This window comes from Prunus mume, linkage group LG7 (genome assembly GCF_029339155.1).
Source record: "Prunus mume cultivar Tortuosa linkage group LG7, ASM2933915v1, whole genome shotgun sequence".
Classification (NCBI taxonomy): Eukaryota; Viridiplantae; Streptophyta; class Magnoliopsida; order Rosales; family Rosaceae; genus Prunus; species Prunus mume.
In genome coordinates this window covers 11,035,659-11,050,072 of record NC_142704.1, presented here as the reverse complement: position 1 = coordinate 11,050,072, position 14,414 = coordinate 11,035,659, and the positions used below count along the sequence as shown (strand labels likewise).

The 14,414-nt window shown below is 37.7% G+C and overlaps 1 protein-coding gene across 2 annotated transcripts; it reads left to right on the top strand.

Moving 5' to 3' along the window:
• The first annotated feature begins 3,858 nt into the window (after positions 1–3,858).
• Positions 3,859–9,138, top strand: LOC103338854 (CDT1-like protein a, chloroplastic). 2 transcript variants are annotated; one of them, XM_089042061.1, is made up of 7 exons: positions 3,859–3,986; positions 4,396–4,515; positions 5,264–5,489; positions 6,077–6,820; positions 7,297–7,498; positions 7,586–7,673; positions 8,833–9,138. In XM_089042061.1, exons 1-7 carry the CDS (start codon positions 3,874–3,876, stop codon positions 8,894–8,896), a joined length of 1,557 nt encoding a protein of 518 aa, XP_088898187.1. In that variant the 5' UTR covers positions 3,859–3,873; the 3' UTR covers positions 8,897–9,138. The 2 variants fall into 2 exon arrangements, with proteins under 2 accessions (XP_088898187.1, XP_008240334.2); XM_008242112.3 differs by having other exon boundaries at positions 3,888–4,274.
• Positions 9,139–14,414: the final 5,276 nt, after the last annotated feature.

Genomic DNA, 14,414 nt, shown 5'->3' with positions numbered 1-14,414 from the left:
TTTTTTAATTATTGGGGGATGTGTCCTGCATCTCTCGTCTTGTGATTGTTTCGGCTTTCTAAGTTTGATCGTTGGGGGTCTTAGTTTGCGTACTAGTTTTTCGACTTTCCCCACCAAAAATGCATGAACAACCGCACTCCATCTCCAGCATCCCTTTTTTTTTTTTGGTCAGCAAAAACTTCTTTAGATGGAAAAAAAAAAACCAAGAGAAAGAAGATGCAACAGGTCTCCAGTCAAAACCAATTGGTAATGAATAAGGGATCCAATTCCTTAAAGGCCGTGGACTTTAATATCATGAATAAAGTTGAGATTGCAACCCCAAAATTAATCGACAATGAGAAAATGACCACCTCTTTTATAAGTTATTGTAAAGTTTTTTAAGACCCATTTGATAACCATTTTAGTTTTCTTTTTTCATTTTTTATGAGGCAACATCATCAAATTCACATTACAAGGTAAAATGTAGTATATATGTTATCCATCCTGACTCAAAACAATTGAAACATCAACTTTTCATGCTTACATGAGTTAGGTCGGTTGGGCAGGGCAATGATCTGTCCCTCTTAAGGCATTTCCAGCAAGGGGCCTAGGGGAGGGCTGGGGTTTGGGGTAAAACTCGTTTCAGCAGGGAGGCAGCCCGGCAAGATGGTGGGACCCAAAGAAACTGGCCGCCCGAGGCGGTGGCTCGAGCTCACCGGGGCTAGCTTGTGTTGACGCCTACATTGTCGCCAACAATTATATGCCATGTGTCGTGTCCTGGACTCTCCGATCATAATTTTTGCTCCAATCCAACGGCAGACAATATTTTTGTAATAAAAAAATCTGAAAAAATTGAAAAAAATACCAAAAAATTACTTCTTTTTTTTTCTCTCTATACCTTATTTCCATTTTCAACATTTAAGTAAATGTCTTTGTCCTTTTACTTTTATTTATTTTTATATTACTCTATTTACTTAAGTTTACAATGTAAATAAGAGTTTACAATGTAAATAAGGAAGTACCCCTCATTTGGATTCAAATAAAAATACTAGAAAATCAAATTCCTACCAAATCAAAATATGAAAAATCGGTTTTAGTGCAAAATACGATTTAGGCTAAAAATGATGGCTCATTAAGTCAATATATACTTCATATTAAAATCTCATAAAATCAAATTTTCTTATTTGATGTGTAAGGAATAAAAGCCGCCAAAAATTATCTTGAGAAAATGATTATTCCGAAAAACCATTTTTCATACTTAGTCAATATTGCACCTCCGCTTTTAACACTTTTAACACCAAATCCTCATACTTTTTTTTTTCTATAAATACCAACCAATACAACTAATAAAATAAAATCTTATCTGAAAATGTTATCCGATATGAATAGTATTGACACGTAGGAACCCAAAAATCTTATCCGAAAATATTATCCAAATCAAATGTTTAAGTAAACAAAGTTGTGAAAAAAAACAAAAAAATGAATAGTATTTGCCATGGCAAGCCTAAAACTGCTGGAAATACATTTTGTTTAGCCACTATTCACGTGAATAGTAGCCGCCCTAGGGCTCCCCTTGGAAGTGCTCTTATATCTAAGTTCGAATCTTTCTCTTGTATATTAGATTAATTTAGAGTAATTTAAACTATCACTTGTATTATAATAATAATAATAAATCATATTGATTCTTCACCAATCTAAATTTAAAACAAAATTAGCTAGAAATTTGTATGCTTGTATGAGCTGATATTTCTCTTGGGGCTATGAAAGCACAGTTTGAGGAGTGTGAGGGTAAGAATCAACTTGTCATTGGACAAGTGTCCATATAACTAAGAGAGATATGGATGCATTGCAGTATGGAGATAGTTAATTTTAGTTGTACACTTTTGATTGACTAAGACATATATACAATACGTAACATAGGAATAAGACATTTCAAAAAGGACATGAGTTAATAATGGGACCTCTGCGCATCAAAATGTAATCTTTTGTGTCATAACTGTCGTTAGCATAAGAAAGCGTTTGATGATTGATACACTGAGACTGAGTCAGTGAGTAGAGTAGTTAGCTGCAAACACATACAAGAGTTTCCTTTTAGCAAGTTTCCTCTTCGATATGCAACTCAACTCATTCCATATGTTAGTCTTAGTCTTAGGTAGACAAATCAGCTCTTTCATTTTCATGCGGTGCGGTTTTAAATTTTAATCCTACGAGGGAGGGAGAATATGCTTTTTTCTTATTTTTTTTATTATATATTTCCCTTTGTTTTGCTGTGTTTGTATTTTTATTTTTACAAGGAGCAAAAAGAAAGGTTGAACCAAAGCTAACATGGATTGAGTTGAGCAACTAACACACCAAATTAAGGTAGACATGCAGTTCGTCTCAAATTAAAACGACTCATTTCAAGTAATAACAGCCAGGGGCAGAGCCACCTTTGCCCCCAGTGTTTTGTAAGCTTCCACTAATTAATGTAATGTTTTGTAAAATATTAACATAAATTTGTATGTTTTCAGTTAATGGCCCCCAACCCCAAATTCGAATCCTAGCTCAGCCTAACTAAAAGTACGTTTAATTTTCAGTATGCAAATTGTTTATTGTAGAGAATTTTGTTTGTATGATGACGTATATTATATATAAAATGACAATAAGTATAATTATAGGATAATCATATATATATATATATATATAGAGAGAGAGAGAGAGAGAGAGGCTTGTTTCCAGAACTAGAAGTCGACGTGTGAACAGTTTTTATCATGTATAATATATCTATTTTCGGTTTAAAATGCCACCCCTAGGTTTCATTGCGGTAAATTATCGGTAGAACTATAACCAAAAACTTTTTTATATTACATTTTCAACTGTTTATGTTTTAGTCTTAGCAACAAAAATATGTTAATGTGTTTACATGTGGGCGCTAAACCAGTGACAGTGAGACCAGACATCCAGAGGCCCACAGCAAAGCAGCTCCCACAAGCCCACCGTCCAAGAGCTCTAAGCCTTCCACGTGCATGAACACGTGGCATCATGGAAGCATGTCGTCACTCATATATTTGTCACAATCTAACTCTAGCCCCTGATTTGCCGAGGACGGTTACTGGGATGACAAAATCACAAATATCTAATTTAAAAAAGGAAAGGAACACGTGGCGAGCGATGGCTATCCTTTGATATTTGCCGGTTTCGGCTAAGGTTTTGCAGCCATCGTTACGTTACGATTCCGCTACATCCATAATAGATAATACATTGGACATTGAATTTGAGACACTTCTTGAGAGGTACACGCAAGGCAACAAAGTAGGAGTGCGTGCCACGTGTAGAAGATTGTCAACGTAATGATGATCATGCCCGCCGGCCCGCCCGCCTGAGCTGGTTTGCTAGGTTCGTTGGATTGAGATTCCCACCCAAACGATGGACTGTCTGTCTGGCGCTCGCTAGCTAGCTAGCTGGGATTAGACTGAATGGCCATATAACTGATCTGCATGCACGACACGTAACACCAAATCATACGCGTGGGGCCTACTTCTTTCTGGTCCTGGCGGGGTTTTCTTCTTTTCGTTTCGTCTGTTTCGAAGAAGACGGAAAAGCTATAATGAGGGCTTAAAGTGAGGAGGTTATTTGAGGAGGTCAAATCTCACCATCAACAAATGTAAAGAAATTATGAGACTTAAATATTTTAAATGTTTTGACGGTCGGATCAGTCTCTTCAAATAACCCCCTCACTTTAACTCCTCATTGTAGAAGCTCCCCGAATAAGAGGGCTACGTCCGAGGCTTCTGGTTAGCAACTTGGCATAATCTATCAAAGAAAGCCCAAAGGGCACCAACCAATAAGCCCCAACCCAACGGTCACAAGGGCGGAGGGTATTTACGTCTTCTCATAAAAATCCCACATTCAAATATGCTTAACATTCCCAGACTCGCAAATGTTTCCCTCCACCGAGAAACCCTAATAAGTTTGCAAAGAATTGTTGGGTTCTCAAATCCTTCTTCAACAATTTATTTAATTAATAGGTGAAGATTGCTTTCTAAGTTAAGGATTAAAAGTTTTGGATTTCAGATTCCGGTTCTTGGCAATTGGCATTGTCAATTTGTCATTATCATGGATGAAGAGTGCATACAAAGCTCAGCCTCAGCCTCAGTGGATTTGATTTTCAAGTTTGAAAAGATTCTTCCTGGAGTTGAGAAATCTGCTTCTATATCTCCTGATCGAGTGAAAAACCCAAGAATTCTTGAGAATAAGATTGAATGTCAGACACCGGAGAAGATAAACGAGCCTTTAAACACCAAATACCACGAGGGGCTAGTCCAACTTCCAGATCCAATTTTCCATGGCTTCTGTTTCTCTTTTTTTTTTCTTCTTCTCTAACAAAGTACGAACGATTGTTTGAGTCTAAAGCTTGTCATCTTCTTTGATTTGCAGATATAGGATTATGGCAGACTTCTTTGACCATATGAATTGTTCCTTGAGGTTGCTTCGTCTGCGTAAAAGGTCACCAACTTTTCAAAATATTTCTACTCAGGTGGAAGTCCTAGCGAAACGGTAATGTTTGATTTAGTTCAAAATATTTCTCCTTAATGTGCAGTTTCTTTTCCATGGTGGCGGGTAGGATTGTTTCGTTTTCGTATTGTTTTCCTTTTCTTGTTTTTTGAACTTTTTAATCAATTGGAGGAATAATTCACAAGGGATTGGTGCTTCCAATAGACTTAATAGGGTTTTGACTAATATGCGTCAATGAAATATGGTGCGATTCTCAAAAAGTTCAAACCTTTTAATGGATTGAGGGAAAATAGGACTATGGCTTTTGTTCTAATATGAGAATTCAACCAGTATATACGATAAAATGGTTTTTATAGTATTGGTTCTCCAGTATCAAGATCACAATCATAACTTATAAGATCATGCAGTTTAGCTGTCAATCATCTAGATTCACACCTGCTCCATCAATATCAACGTAATGAGTGAATGGAGAGAGCCAAATCCATCAAGGACCAGGATCCGTTTTGTATTGTTAAGGACTTTAGTTTCTTGTTTGTGATTCGCAAGATGTTGAGAATAACTTCATAACTAACAGCCAGAGAAATTCTAACTCACTCTTAGCTGCACTTCCACATGTTATTTTTCTAAGCAACTAGTACTTCCAGATGCTATTTTTTAAAACAACTAGTATGAGGATCTGGTCTAAAGTTACCATTGTTTAATTTATATTTTGTTTTCTCTTATGAACTTACGAGTTATGACTATATAGTATATACTTTTTACTGAACTGTTCTTCTTTTTATTTTTCCAGAAAGTTCTTGTACAAGCATCTTGCTCAAATGAAATTTATACTTCCTGAAGCCATAAAGATAGATAGAATTTTGGTGCAGGACAAGAAAACTCCATGCATGAAGCCAGATATGAATATCACCTTGCTATTTGATATTGTGGAAGGTCACCGTGAAGTATCTGACTTTATAGCTGTGCGCCAAGTTTTTGCTTCTAGGCTCATTAATTTCTTTGCCATGCATCCTGAGGTACTGTGATGTCTCTTTCTCTGATTTTTTTCCTTTTTGCTTTTTACTTCCTTCTTCGAAGTGAGAGACTGTTGCAAGCTCCTTGGTTGGGCCTTATAAATATTTTTGTAGATTTCTAGGTTGATGGTCTTATTTTGGCGCATGATAAGTTGACTATATAAAACAGGAAATGTGGATCTGAACTGTTACATTGCTTGTGGTGCCACATAAGACATGAAACAATACCTAGAAAATGTCACTTTTGGTTCAGTAAGTGGCATATGATAGCCCCATGGTGTATAAATTGTTTAGCAATCAGATTGTGCTGGCTTCAACTTAGTGATTCTATTAGGTGGGCTTGGGATTAGCTATTGGGTGCCATTTAGGAGATGAAACAGTGCCTGTCAGAAAGTTTGGTTCAGTAATTTGTAGATGAAACTCCCATTCTGTATGAAATGTGTGGTGATCAGGTTAACTTGACTCTCTTTCCTTCACTTGGGCTTAGCTTTTTGCATCAGTCATTTGATTAGTTAAGCCAAGGTGATGAATTATTTTGGTGTTAAAAGATAAAAGCAATGAACTCATGCATTTGTATTTCTTCGGTCAAGGCTTGTGATGTTCCAGAGGACATATTGCCGGAGCCTTTTAGCCAAAGAAGAGAGATACCTGTCCTGGAGAAATTACCTATCAATTCTTCAATGGAATTTAAAGCAACTTCAAATGAAACTGAGCTGTTTTTAGAAAAAGTTCATCCATATGCATATCTGAGCAGACACTTCTCTCAGAATGCTGTTGTTGCTGAAGCAGAAAAGGTCCAACTCTTAGCATCTCCAGTCCCCTTGCCATCTTCTGGCAGTATGAATAACCAAGGTATTAAGAATGAGCAGAAGAAAGAATTTCCAGTTCTGTCTTCCAAACCTGATAGTATAACTGAGCTAGATATCAAAAACGGGCAGCAGAACAAACCATGTTCCAAGTTCAGTATTATCAACCACTCAGTGCAGCTGAACCACCCTCAACGCTCTAGTGCTTCCAGTGTATCAGAAAGCCCTCTTGTAATGCTCACCTCATCTGCTGATAGTATCATGATAGAAACACCTACACCCTTGACACCAAGGAGATCAATGCCCAGTTGTGACGCCAAGCATGTGACCATGAACAGCCAATCAGAATCATGTCATAAGCCTGCAAAAAGAATTCTAGACTTCTCACACTTGGAAGGTGATAAAATTTCATTGGACTGCACTGCAGATGAGTCGGACTGCTACAAAGTTGTAAACAAGAACATCCCTAAAACTAAAGAAGGACTTTTTGAGGATGGAAATGTTACTTGTTCTCTGGCAACACTGGAGGTATGCTGGTTTCAAACTTCTCTAGTTATTCTACTGAATGTGGCAATTGCACAGGAATTTAATTCTTTACTGTTTTCTTAGACTTGCATTCTCATAACCTGTTTTTCTTCAGGGTGTTGATTGACTTGGGTAATCTTAAATCTGTTAGCCAGAATATCTAGTTCGAGGTTCATGATAAGATAAATAGATTGGCTGGCATCTATTTTGCACTCCATCTTTAATTTGTACTCGTCTGCATGATATGACACCAGGAAATTTATTGTTATTTATTTTTCCATGTAGATATTCTGATATTGTTTTTAGGTGTGGAAAGATGCTAGATTTGCTCTTCTACATGCTTTTTTCTTTCTTTCTAAACTGTGCAGTTGTTCTGCTTCTATTTTGTACTTTTACCTTTTATCTGTTAGTCATTTGAACTTAAAAAATAACAAAAATCTCCTTATCTGTTTCCCACTGATTGGACTTTGCCATTATAGGTTGAGCAGATCCTTGGTTGCGGTAATGAGGATCTCGAGAAGAGCCAAAAAAGTGCATTGCTGTGCCAGCAGATGTCTGCTTGCCTGGCTGACTTGGTTACTATAATCCACAGTATATTCAAGTCTCTTAACTGGTCTCCAATCACAAAAGAGGAGCTTGTGCACAAGATAATTATGAATAACTTTGATGTTGTTGAAAGAAGTACGTATCAATGTGCTAACTACTGGTACATGTTTGATTGCATTTCAAAAGTAGGTGTTTCATGACTGTACCTTGTTTTCTTTGCAGGAGAAGTTGAAGAACAGATTGATCTTCTTGAAAGCCATGTTCCAGATTGGATACACAGGAAGTCTTCTGGTGGCGATACTATGTACAAGTGAGTTTTTATTTTCATTTCTTTTAAAATAAAAAATTCGTTCATATTTTTGTGCATGAGAGATCTCTGTTACATGATTATCAGTGTGTTATAAGCTCTTAAAAATAGAGTCGTAGATCTTGAGCTTATAGCTGAGTTGATGGTGACTTTGTTCATTAGTAGCGGTGGATTTGGATTCGAAAGTAGTGTCGTAGATCTTGGATCCCACCATATTGTTTAGTACTTGATTTATCCGATCCACTGCAATATGATAGTGGAAGGGGATAGGAATTGGTGCGATGTTTTCTAGAAAATACTTTAGGGTAAGTGGCAGGAGTCTTCCCGTAAGTAAACTCTGTGGCTTGCATGCAGTTTCGCAGACCTTTTTTCGATGCTTGGTAGAGGGCAATGGGTTCGGGAGGACTTATGTCATGATATATATATATATATATATATATATATAGTTTTTCTCTAATGCGGACATCCGCATTGTGTTAAAGTCCGGTCGTGTCCTTCCAGCTTCTTTTCTGTAGGTGGATTTGCTTTCATACATGTATAAAGCAAAAACATGGTAAGCACTCCATATATAAATATATAATTAGGGGTTGGGCCTTCCAAAAAGTATCCCAAAAGTGGGAAGGTGTGCAGAAGAACAATAAGCAATACCATTGGTTGCTACTGTAAGCTTGCTTCTTTTTCTGTTTAATTATAGAGCCATGTCAGTGATGAATGGGTTCCACTAAGCCAGTATGGCTCCTCAAGCCAAGTGAGTTCCACTAAGAACCAAATTCACTTGCAAAAAGAAGTTGCAAAAGAGACGACTGGACTTTAACATAATACGGACGTCCGCATTAGAGAAGAACTCATATATATATATATATATATATATATTGGAAGCTACCTGCATATTTTCCAGGATAGGAAGTTTGTGTGCATGCCTATTGTTTGAGGCTGCAAAGGAGTTGGAAATTTGAAGGACCTTACTCAGTGTACCTAGTCAGCTTATTTATTTACATAAGAAAAATAGTTCCCAAGTTTGTCCCTCGTACAAGTTTATTTTCATTATGGATATTTGTTTTTCATCTTATTCAAAAGCTTGTCACGGCTTCCAAATCAGATTCAGAACATATATATGGTGTCTTATACTTTTCAATCTCATGTTTTCTCCGATGACATGCAGCATCAAGAAAGTGCCAAACTTGAACTCAGTTCTATCAAAGCTTAAGGCGAACATGATAATTTAGATCGAGGGACTGAATTTCTTATTAAGAAGGCTTCTTTTGAAGTTGGTGGCACTTGCAAAAAGGAAACTGCGGAGTCTTGCTTTACTAAGTTACTATGGCAGCTTCGCTGCGCAGTTGCTTCATTTTAGAAACATGGTGTTATCTATATTTTCAAACCATTGATTAAAAGAATATATATATATATATATATTTTCCAATTACATCACAGGGAATATATATACTTTCATGCGCTTTTTTGTCTATTTGCACTCTGTTTCTTTCTTGTTATTTAATTCTTCTTTTTTATACAATTTAATTTTTCTTTTATTAACAAGTGAATATGTCAAAGTGCTTTTTTTCTTGGGAGTTTCACTAAAACACCCAAAATGGAGGTTGAAATTATAAAAAAACCCAACACCCAAAACACTTTATAAACACACCCAAAACCCATCATTACACACACTCAAAACCCATTTATAAACACACCTAAAAAGTTGACTTTGGGGTTGATTTTGGGTGTGTTTCTATATTTAAATAGTGTTTGGGTTTTTTTATAAATACATGTCTATGATTGGGTTTATTTATAAATTTGTATTTTTTCTTCTAACTTATTGGCTTTGAGGGAGGGGAAAATTGAACAAAGGACCTCTAATTCGTAGATAATTATCAATTGAATTAAGTTTAATTTGGCATGTGAGGTAGTTATTACTGGTAGTAAGAGAAATTAGGCTTTTTTTATGTGTTTTAATTACATTTTTACCCTTAGGTCCCATTTGGTTCGCAAAAAGGATTTGATGGAAATATTTCTCATGTCTTTTTCTAAAGGATGGAAAATGGAAAATTATATTCCCATGTTTGGTAGTGCTGTGAAAGCAACCAGGAAATACCATTTTATTTCATTTCCCATGTTTAGTTTGCTTATAAATGTAAAACAAAATTTGTCTAATTTTCCAATTATATCCACATTAGATAACAAAAAAATTATGCATTTAATGCTATATTGTAATTATAAATTATTTATAGGGACGAAATGATCATGAATTATGTGCATTTAATGTTGATATTAGTTTCTTATTGAAAGGGAAAATGGAACCCAAGGAGGGAAGCCATGAAGAGAATTCCTCTTGTCCGTCGAACCTTACAAAAATAATATTTTATAGACATAAATGTCATCCAAAAATGCCGGGAAAGCTTGCGCAAAGCGGATTCCAACAACTCGCCTAAATTCTGCTTACCCAAAACCTATTCGAACAGGAGACTAGCCCAGCGCATGCCCACCAGGCCGGTTTTTAAGCTCAGTCGGGGACACCTAATGAAGGTAGCTACGGGCAATAACAATGCACCAACCTTACCATATGGTAAAATCAACCACTAGGAGAATCTAGAGCTAACTGGAGTTCTGTTCCATCCTTTGATAGAATCACGCACCTATTTGAGTGAAATCGTTTGGGTGAAGCTTGTGAACTGAACACCTATTAAAATTCAGCTTGTCGAGACAGATAATTGAATGAAGCTTGGAATGAATTAATTAAAAAATGAAATAAATTAAGACAATACGACAGAGCAAAATCTAGCATTTAATCTTTCTTGCCAAGCGGCTTGGGTCCTCCAGTAAGGGGGGAAAAGTCACGTCTACTAGCACAGAAGTCGCGATCCAACCGCAGTTGGTTTCAGCAGACTTAGTCGTCTCGTAAGAAGCCGCTTGGCTAACCCGCCACGCTGCAGTGCTCGTGTCGGTCATGTATCCTGCGTGGGCTCGAGTTCCCTTTCTTTTGGGGAGGTGCCCTCGATCCCGCTCGGGGGAGGATTTCATTTTCCCCCCCTATTTTTCCATATGTCGGACAACCACTTCCCATGTGTGGTCATTTCCTATGAACCAAATGTAGTATAGAAGATTAAGCTTCACTTTTTATCTAACTTTTTTTGTCTTTTCTAAATAATGTTTTTATTTCAAGCTCATCCCATATATTTTGTAACATTCAATAAATAACATTACTTTCATTGAAAACAACATAGCACATTCTTTCATCCCAAAAAAAAAAAAACAAAATTTAAAAAATAGCACATTCATTTATCCAGTAATCTTTTTACTGAGTAAATGTTTTAGATTTTTATTTTTATTTTCTTTCAAAATTTCCTTAATTCAATTTCTCTTTGTATCGATATTTTTGTCAATTGTTTATATTATATTTCCTGTCGTATTTCATTAACATCCATGACAGGATCTGCCCCGAATTTCCCGAAACCCGAGATGAATCCTGTGGACACCCCGGCATCAATATTTTTGTCAATTGTTTATATTATATTTCCTGTCGTATTTCATTAACATCCATGACAGGATCTGCCCCGAATTTCCCGAAACCCGAGATGAATCCTGTGGACACCCCGCATCACACCCATGCCGGGCTAACTCACTAAAATGTAGCCTCCTTTTTCAAAAGGAGTAGGGCACGAGACCTTCACGAAAGTTCGTAGTCTTCCCTGTAAATTGAACATTTCCCAAAATTTCCACCTGCATAAAGTACATTTGATAACCCAACCGCCAGCATGCACAGTATAACAACATGCAGTTCACATAAACTGCCTCCGGCCTTCAAATAATTCGAAACAGAAATGCCCGCAATGTTCTTAAATCAAATTAATGCATTAAACAATGCATAATATAAACTCAAACTTATTTATGAATGCCTACTGAAATCAACATAGAATAACTTCCCAACTAACCAACATACGAGGTTTTAACCTCCTATCATAATCGAATCTCGTTTTCACCCAAATTTCAGGACCAACGACGAGATCGAACCAATCTCAATAAAACAATAAGAGCAAAGTTTAGCTCGCGGCAGCACCTAGGCACTACCCTAGGCTACCTACGTACCCTTACTAAGGGATCAAGCCACACGTAGTTCTTTTATGACCTTTTTACTTTAAATCACAATTCACCAATCATCATCTCACATATCTCCCCATACGTCGGATCTACCAACGCCACGTATGGGGTCTGTCAACACGCCAGCTACTCCTACGACACGTGCGACCTCACAAGCATATCACATCTCTCCCCATACGCCGGATATACCAACGCCACGTATGGGGTCTGCCAACACGCCGGCTACTCTTACGACACGTGCGACCTCACAAGAATATCGCATCTCTCCTCATACGCCGGATATACCAACGCCACATATGGGGTCTGTCAACAAGCCGGCTACTCCTACGACACGTGTGACCTCACAAGCATATCACATCTCTCCCCATACGCCGGATATACCAACGCCACGTATGGGGTCTGTCAATACGCTGGCTACTCCTACGACACGTGCAACCTCACAAGCACATGGTGGTACTTACACAGTGTAATCAATATCCGGGGAGGTACATAGGGTAGTGCGAATAGCACTCAAAACTGACATTCTATACTCTTTTATACCTTTGTATGCACACATAATTATATACATTAATTTCTAATATTGTAAACACCTTAACAACCGTCTAGCCTCCGATAAATCCCCAATTAAAAATCATCATTTAATATCCTAAACCCACAATATCCACATAACTCGACTAACAATCAAAACATGTCGCTACGGTCATTTTAATCTTCCTAGGAAGGTAACACTACCTAGGAAGTCTCATGGTCAATCCAGGGTCAAATTACCCAACCTTGGTTAAACGGGTCCGTCGGGTCCACGACCTCCAAATTCTGATCCGAAAGTCCCCATAGGTTCTTCAATGCCTGGGACACATGCCCTGCAAGTTTGGTCCAGATCAGACGGTCAGATCGCTCACGATCGTATGATCAGATGGTTACTAAAACCCCAGCCCTAGGGTTGGTATTTCCGGAGTATCCGGGACTTCGTTTTATGATCCGTCGAATCCTACACGACTCTAAGGATGTCTAAATTAACATATTATCAATTCAAGACCATCCAACGATCCAAACCTAGTGAACCCGGATAACGTGCAATATGCGATATCCGTTCGGGACTCTAACGGTATCCAAATTGGGATCCAAGCACAGTTACGCGCTTGTGACAACCTGAGGATCCCATTGGGACAAAAATGCCCTCATTCACGCCCGGCAGCGTGGGTGTCCAAAGTGATTACCCTTCGCCCAGAAAATCTCCAAATCTCGGCTCAAGACTCCTACCCTAGGTAAAACACCCTATTTGGAACCACTTTTGTTCTTGGACCTACCCCAAAAACTGACCGGAAGTGGCCGGAATCACGAACCCAAAATCAGCCGGACCCTAACTCGAAAATCAGACAATCTAGGCTCAAAATTAATGAAATCTTACTCAACCATCAGCTAGAGCTCGAGGAATAGGTGGATTTCCATACCTGGATCTCCAAAAATGGCGGCCGGAAGAGAGAGATCGAACAACTGGAATTTTCCTCTCAAACCGGTCGGTTTTCTGCAAAATCCGGCTGTGTGGCTGCCGTCTAGCGCCAGAGAACAAGTGAGGATGGACGGCAAAGAGGCCGGTCATTTTGGGACCGTCCCACCGAGCAAAGTGGCGAACTTGGCGGTGGCGAACAGCTGCTGGGGGTTTCGTGATAGAGGAGAGAGATAGAGAGAGAGAGAGAGAAATGAGGGCATTTCTGACTTTTATCAAAAATTCCTTTTTCAAATAATTACGATTATGCCACTGAGTTTCATTCGATCATAACTCTCTCGTTACAACTCCAATTTGAGCCCATTACGTGTCTATGGACTCATCTCAGTACAACCTACGTAATGTTACAACCGGAATTCCAAAATTCCTTCCGAATAAAAAAAGACCAAAATACCCCTATCCTAAGGGTAAATTCGTAATTTCACTCAAATTAATTAAATATGAAATAAATTTGGAGTTGGGGTGTTACAATCCATTCGATAGTTTTGCTACAATGATATTTTGATTTTAATGCTCCAAAAACGTTAGGAATATATATTGGGTGTGAGCTCAAACCGAATCCAACCGCCCTTAGATTTATTCAGTTAATATGATGATTTGTGCATAAATCCGAACCAAAACAAACCGTTTATATCTACAGTATGGTTTTTGGTTTTGGAAGGGAGTCATATCGTACACAATCGTATCCATCCCCAATACAATTTCGTAGAGTAGTTTATGTGCAAACGAATATATTTTTATAAAATGGCTATAATTTTTGTTTTTTGGGGTTGCATTTTGTCAATACATATATTTTTGGGAAATTTACATAAATATCATCTGAACTTTTAGCCACTTGTGCGATTACCATATGAACTTTCAATTTTTACTTTCAACCACTTGAACTTTGCAAAGTGTAGCAATTTACCTTCTATTATAACTCCGTTAAAATAACCATTAAATACAGTCACAAGTTGAACATGTGATATTTTTTAAAGGACATTTTCATGAATTTATTATAATTTAAAACTTACATTTTTAAAACTAACATAATTAGAAAGAAAGGAAGCAAAAAAAAAAAAGAAAAAGAATTCAACCTAATTAATTGTACCCCAACCTCCCCCACACCCCTTCTCCTTCACTCCCCGACAGCCCCCGCCTCC